Genomic DNA, 7,454 nt, shown 5'->3' with positions numbered 1-7,454 from the left:
TGCACCACGGTGTTTGATTTAGTCACTACTTCGCGCAGTGATGTCACCAACACACGAGTCGGCGCAGTGCGTGATTCGGAATCTTGAATAGAGTGGAGACTAAAAAGGCAGTATGTTGTTGGCGAGTTGGCGAAAGACAGTGGAGTTAAAATTTCTCAGTTTTATTTTTAATTAAATTATGCTGTTAATGATTTTTAAAAAAGATTGGTGCGGTGCCTGGCACCATTCGATCCAATGGCCCCACGCCACTGAGGGGCTCTATGGTCGGGAGTCAGAAAAAAATCTCGACTTCACTCAGGATCGATATCGGTTCCTTTGTGTGTGTGTGTGTGTGTGTGTGTGTGTGTGTGTGTGTGTGTTTAGCGAGAGCTCTATCAACTGAGCTATTGGGACCCCCGGTTGACACGTAGGATTCGATCTCATTTTATCAATTTGGATGTGGGCTCGATATAAATGATTGTTGTTATGTTATCTTATAATACCAGAATTTAATCTACCTTTTTTTCTAAAAAAACCCCCAAACCCAGTCAGTATTGTAGGATCCGACGAAGCAAGCTTGGTGTCTCACAAAGGATTTCTGTTGCGGATGGTGAGCAGCGCCTCCCAGCGGGGCGGACTGTGGGCAGTGGACCGCCAGGTCCATCGATACAACCCGGAGTGTGGGGTCACTCACAGAGACTCGAGAACAAAGACGAACACAACCATCTTGTGGCGGGCCCCGCCTGAACACAAAGGACATTTAGGGAACATCCAATTTAGGTGAGACTTATGTGCACATATTTGCAGGTCTGATAATCGAACGCAATTATGGGCTTGATTTAACATCGTTGGAATGGATTATATTTTGCGTTGGTTTTAGAGTATTTCCATTACAACAAGACTATAACAATTTGGGTTATCAGACCTAGAAATAAATACGCGTCAGTTGATACCATTGACTTCAACTTTAAAATTGTGCAAGCGTTTTTGATTTTATGATAAATACCATATAATCAAGTAAATATTCGTCATACTTTCTCTGTGCATAATTTAATATATCAATAATTGTGAAGATTATAAAAAATGAAGAGAACTAATTACGTGCTTTTCTCAAGACATATGCTACAACTTTTCCACGTGTTATCCAGTCTACGACACGAATTTTAACATGATCTAATATAGAAATAACGCACGCTTATTGGATCATATGCACACGTATTAATTTAGGTTTGCCACGAGCTTATTATCACTAGATATACCTCTTTTCCCCCAAAATTATCCATTAAGACTAGCTATAGTCACTTACTAGACTAGTAAATTAGTACATCTAGTTCTCATTCATGAAAACGGACCCGTAGGTATGGTACCAGGCCAAAGATTCTCTCTTGCTTAGAGACCATCAATTTGGGTTATCAAACTAAAATTCACCTAGGCACGACAGCAGATTGAGAGGGTTGGCTACAAACCTGACTTAGAAAAACAAATTTAAAAAAAAGAAAGAAAAAAAACCAACAAACTTTAGCTTTTATATAGCGCAATACCCACTAAACGTGCTAAAACGCTTTACAAGAAATCCCTAGCCAACAACAACACTTAATATGTAAGACACGACTTGACGCCTGATATCACATTTTTTTATCCGGACAGAGACAACGCTGTTAACGACCAGGTACTCATTTTACACTTGAGTTCGATGAGAGGATGTGAGTAAAGAGCCTTTTTCAAGGACTCAACTATGCACCGCTCAGAGCGGGACTCGAACGCGAGTGTCATACCACTTGATCACATAGCCGGGCCTTATAACTTTTCATAAAATGAAGATAATATAAATGTATTACCAAATGTCCCTCATCTTCTCAAAACTACCGCATATCGGAGGGACTCACAAGCTCGGTGCAGCGGTTGGGAGCATGTCCGGAATTCCAAAAAGGAAGAATATTAGAATTGTATATATATTAACCCGACATTTCATATTTCTGGTTGTTTTAACTTTATATATACTTTTTGGTATACGCCTCATCCCGACAATCATCGTGGGCCACTCACAGATATCAGTGACTGTTCTTCCTTTAACGGACTTTCCATCTGAATTTTAAAACAAATAATGAATGTCAGTCAGGTGCCGAAAAAACAAAAAACAAAAAAAACTAGCTGATATAAATCTATGTGCACCTACGTTATTTTGCTTTTAAACGTTGACATTCATAACAAGTTTTGACTTTGATTAGATGTATTTTGTTTCAATCCTTTACTATATCTTCAGAGCTGTCGTCGCTGCCAACTTCACACATTTCTGGGATAACATTGTCTCGGAGGCTTTGGTACCTGACTATCCCGACAGTAAGTTTGATTATCTGTATATATCTATTTATATATTTATGTATAAAACGTAGATCTTCAAAGCCATAAAGACCACGCTACTGGAGGTATATATTTATTGAACGGACAGAAGGTGGGCGAAGTGGCCGAGTGGTTAAGGCATTGCACTGTGACCCGGAAGGTCCCGGTTTCGAGCCCCGCTTCAGGCACTTTCAGGCACCTTGGGTAAGATTATTAACCCCCAATTTGCTCATTTAGACAACGTAGGTGATTCCTGTTGACACCAGACATCTTCTTTGATGAATTATCCATATTCCTTCTAGGAATGCCTAGGCGACGATATCTTATGATGTCGTGGCGAGTGGGTATATTAAAAAAAAAAACAACATTTTAAACGGATAATAATACTATATAGCAATTGTAAACTGCCATTTGGATAAGAGTGGGTACTTAAATAAATGAAAAATAAAATAGAATTCCCTTTATCCATCCCATAGGGGAAATTGTCTCTAGGGTCTATCCAAGGAAAGACCGAAAGAACTCAGGCGTCAGCCGCAGTGCAGAGCCGCAAATTGAGCTAGGTGACTTGCTCAATGCCTCAAAGCACATTAGCGGGTGATCGAGCTCGGTACATATCGGGTACGAAGCAAAGACCGTATCCCTGAGCCACGCTGCCCCAAGATCTAACATACCAGCTACCAAATTATTTCCGGCTAGACAAAGGGTCAGAAAAAAGTCTCGACTACACCTGGGATCAGCCCCTTTACGATTACTAAGTGCTGTGTTACTGAGCTATTGGAAAATCATAATTGATTTATCATTGCTTAAGAGCGCGGGATGGCTGAATGAATAGGATTCAATAGTCTGATGTCACGTCCGCCCAGCAACAAGCAGCTTGGTTCTAAACAAAGAAAATCGGTACTTTTTATTCTACATGTTGGCTAGAACTTTTTCACATGTCATGTGATCAGAATGAATAAAACATGAGCAGATTTATAATGTTTTTCTCCTCTGGATACACTTTTATGCTCGTCGGAGAAGTATTTCATTAGGACGGCCACCATCGTTCCGATTGTTTAGAACCAGTACTATGCGTCATTACGAAGGAAGTGACTTCACGACTGTTGAACCCTATTGACATTGCAATGTAACCGATCTGGGTCAGCGGGTACCTCGATGGAAAGCCCTAAAGAGCGTTCATTTTCCTTGAGATTTTATGGGATGTAAAACGCCGAAAATCGTATTAACATTAGCACACCACGAGTTGCATGTCTTAATTAAAAATGAATAAAAGTGTATTTTAATTCCGTGCAAGATAAAGAACTGAACAAGAGTATATGAAAGGTGCCAGACAAAGCAAGAAAGACAATACCTCTGTGGTGTAATGGTAGTAAGTCTGACCGATAATCAGAAGGTCTAAGGTTCGATCCCTAGTCGAGGTCAACTGATTTTTTGTGATTTTTTTTTCTTGTATTTTTCTAACTTGCTTTGTCTGGCACCTTTCATTCACCCTTGTTCAGTTTCATACACCGGCGCCTGCTACTTAATTTCTTAATTTTATAATTTAGTGTTGGGAGGATTCCGTACATCTCCATATCATAGCACATTATTCATTCCGAGGCAATGCTCATAAAAAAAGAGATGATTATACCGCCGCCCCCCCTCGTTTTGTTAAAAAAAATCCCATCACCTAGAACTCCTCGTTTGAAATTTTGAACTCGTTCCCTATGCGCACTCCCAGAAGTACCATTGGGAATTCGTTCGAAGGTCCTTAACGGAAGAGTTCAAGAATCTTATATTATCAACATATAGATACTTCTTCACACTCCACCACACACACACACACACACACACACAAACACACACACAGACAATTACATGTGCGCGCGCGCTGGTAAGTGCCAAAAGCGCACCGCCATCCACACACAATCTATCGACATACCTTTGAAATAAAAGAAATTATGTACTATATATATGACCAAGCGTCCCAAAATGGAATTATTCGGGAAACTCTAATGCTGCTTTAGATTGGCTTTAAGCTCAACATGTGAAATTTGAATTGAAATAATTTCCTTTTACTAAGGGAGTCATACTTTTTCTATATTTTCTTTTCAATTCCAGGAGGCGACACAGGAATGATGAGGAGATTTCAACAAATATTTTCCATTCTGAACGACAACAAAAGCCCAAAACAACCAAAGACACCTTCAGGAAGACGCGAGGCGACAAACACTAACTCTACCTCTCCATCTCAATAAATGATTTTTTTAAAAATGGCTGTCACACAGGAATGCTGCGGCAATTTCAACAAATATTTTCCATTCTTAAAAGAAACACCGGCTCAACACAACCAAAAACTATACAGGCCCGACAAAAACAAAGACACTTTCTGGAGGATGGGAGATGACAAACACTGACACCATCTATCTATCTCAATAACTGATTTTAAAAATAGCGGTCACACAGTTAGTTATGATGCGACACTTTCAACAAATATTTCCATTTTAAAAGCAACCCTGGCTCAACACAATCAAAGACAGCTTCAGGAGAAACGAGGCGACAAAAGTAATATCTACCTCTCTTGCTGAATAAATGATTCTAAAAACAACTCTCAAACAATTAATTACCTCATTCATTCATTACACTTTTAATTTCAAGAGTACCCTATAAGACAAGAAAATTCATCTGTAAAAATGTAGAAAATGAAACAAAAAGAAACTTGAGTAATTTCATAATTCTTTAGCATTAACAGAAAAATGTTTGTTGAGTCATGATCGTGGCCATAATAACTATTCCGTCTAGTGACCATGTCAAGCGACAGTGGTTGATTTCAAAATCTAATCCCACTGGTTTGTTTCTTGAATAAAAAATTTACAAATATCGTCCAAATATAATCGGGTATGAATGAGTACCTAACTATAATCATTAAAGAAAATTATGAGTGGTGTATAGTACAAATCTATATAAAGCATGAGAAAATACAGGAAAAGTATAATAGAGATAACCTTTTAAAAAAATCTTCTGTGTGTTAGGATTCAATATTTTTCCACCCATCTCTATCAGAAGCTTTATGATCTTGTGGTATGACACTCGCCATCATACCAATAGGTTTCTGGTTTGAGACTCAATGTGGGCAGCGCATAGTTGAGTCATTGGAACAGGCTCTTTACTCACATTATCTCACCACACTCAGGTGTAAAACGAGTACATGGGTAGCTTCTGTTGAAAGCACTTTAGCTGGTATCGTTGTTGTCTTGTGACCTTTCGTAACTTGTTTCGAGCATATTTTGTGAAGATTGGAATTTATAAAGTTCCATTTAAAATGCTTAAAAATCCCATGTCCCTACACCTTATTAATAGGTATCTCTTCTCTTCAAAATATCGATAATAATCTCAATTAATATTTTACCTGAGATAGTAAGCCCTCCGGGCTGTTAATTCTTAGTTTTTTACATAAAAATACTCGTTGATTGGTTATTCAAATTTTTTTTGTCCAATTTTTTTGATTCCATATCAGAATAAAATATAAGCATGTAAATGTTCTATATCGTTTGAAAACATGTTGATCCATCTTCATAAAGAGTCTTTCATTTCATCAATTAATTTCAAAATACTAGTTATTGTATTTTATATAGTTTTTTTGTTGTCTAGAAACATATTCGACATACAAGTGGGATATAATCTATCCCGGTTTTCAAAAATGAAAAAAAAAAATTGATATTGATATTCTTCGAATAACAAGTTGAATGTGTCCTTTATGATTATGATATATATTTCTTTTATGGGTTCATATGGTATTTATGTTCTCTTCTTCAAGTACCAAGTCTGTGCTAGACATCGGCGAGCATGTTACACTATTCATCTCTCTGATTAGATAACCTCAGAAACCTAATATTACTCTTCTCTTTCTTTGTCACCCAGCTGTTTAGACTATTCAAATATGTTTTTCTTGGTCTACCTTTACTCTTTTTTCCTTCTATCTTTCCTATGAGAGCAAGATGTTCAATACATTTATGTCGATTTAGGTGCCCTAAAAATTGCATTTGTCTTTTTCTTATTGTACGAATTAGTAAACTTTTTGTTTCAGCTTGCTCTAATACTTCTTCATTAGTTTTCTTCTCTGTCCATGAGATTCTTAACATCCTTCTAAGAATCCACGTTTCTGCTGCCTCCAGTTTCTTTCTAATATTTATAATATATAAAAGAGAGACATACCGTATCCTCTTTATTACTTGCATTTCGCCGTTTGACTTGAAAAAAATAATTCTGCTTTTGACCCTGCTTTCGTTTTAAAGAAAATCGCTAATCTAAAGCACCAAATACGACGTGTACTTATTTGCAGATCTAATAACCAAAATTATTATGGGCTCATTGTTGTCATAGAAATACTCTTAATCCAACATCTTCCCATTACAACAATCGATTATCAGACCTGCCAATATATGCACTTAGACCCAAGATCAATCAGTTCTCACTGAACGAAAATGCAGGTTGCATTTAGATTAAAAAAAAAAAACTAACTAAAAAACAAAAAGAAAACAAAAAGAAAAACAAAAACAAAAAAGTCCCCCCCCCAAAAAAAAAACAACAAAAAAACTCCAACAAAACAACAACTTGAGCTTGTATAAAGAGCAATATCCACTAAACGTACTCAAATCACTTTATAAAGGGTCCCTGGCCAACATCAACACGTGACATCTCGGTCAAGACATGGCGCCTGTTAGGCGATATTACAACTTTTTCCTACTGAGACAACGCGGTTAATGGCCAGGTACTCATTTTACATCTGAGTACGATGAGGTAATTGTGCGGCTATGTGGTCTCGTGGTATGACACTCGCTTTCGGATCGGAAGGTCCTGGGTTCGAGCCTCGCTCGACGCATAGTTGAGTCCTTGGAAAAGACTCTTTACTCACATTCTCTCACCGTACTCAGGTGTAAAATGAGTACCTGGCCGTTAACAGCGTTGTCTTTGTCCGAAAAATTGTAATATCGCCTAACAGGCGTCATGTCTCGTCCTACATGTTAAATGTTGCTGTTGACCAGGGACCCCTTGTAAAGCGCTTTGAGCACGTTAAGTGGATATTGCGCTATATAAAAGCTCAATTTTTTTTTTTAATTTTTAATGTAGTTTAAGAGCCTTTTCCAAGAACTCAA

The 7,454-nt window shown here is 37.7% G+C and overlaps 1 protein-coding gene across 1 annotated transcript in view; it reads left to right on the top strand.

Annotated features, from left to right (window-relative positions):
• The window catches only part of LOC144972027 (putative defense protein 3), an 11,292-nt gene extending 5,456 nt beyond the window's left edge, over window positions 1-5,836 (top strand). The window contains exons 3-5 of the mRNA XM_078913115.1: window positions 528-759; window positions 2,243-2,319; window positions 4,420-5,836. Of these exons, the coding sequence (XP_078769241.1) occupies window positions 528-759; window positions 2,243-2,319; window positions 4,420-4,556 (446 nt within the window). The 3' untranslated portion in view covers window positions 4,557-5,836. The remainder of the gene's footprint in view (window positions 1-527; window positions 760-2,242; window positions 2,320-4,419) is intronic.
• Window positions 5,837-7,454: the final 1,618 nt, after the last annotated feature.

This window comes from Berghia stephanieae, chromosome 4 (assembly GCF_034508935.2).
Source record: "Berghia stephanieae isolate SIO BIC M18660-M18661 chromosome 4, UCSD_Bste_1.3, whole genome shotgun sequence".
NCBI classification, from domain to species: Eukaryota; Metazoa; Mollusca; class Gastropoda; order Nudibranchia; family Aeolidiidae; genus Berghia; species Berghia stephanieae.
The sequence above is the reverse complement of the archived record's forward strand: the minus strand, read 5'-3'. Positions and strand labels throughout refer to the sequence as shown.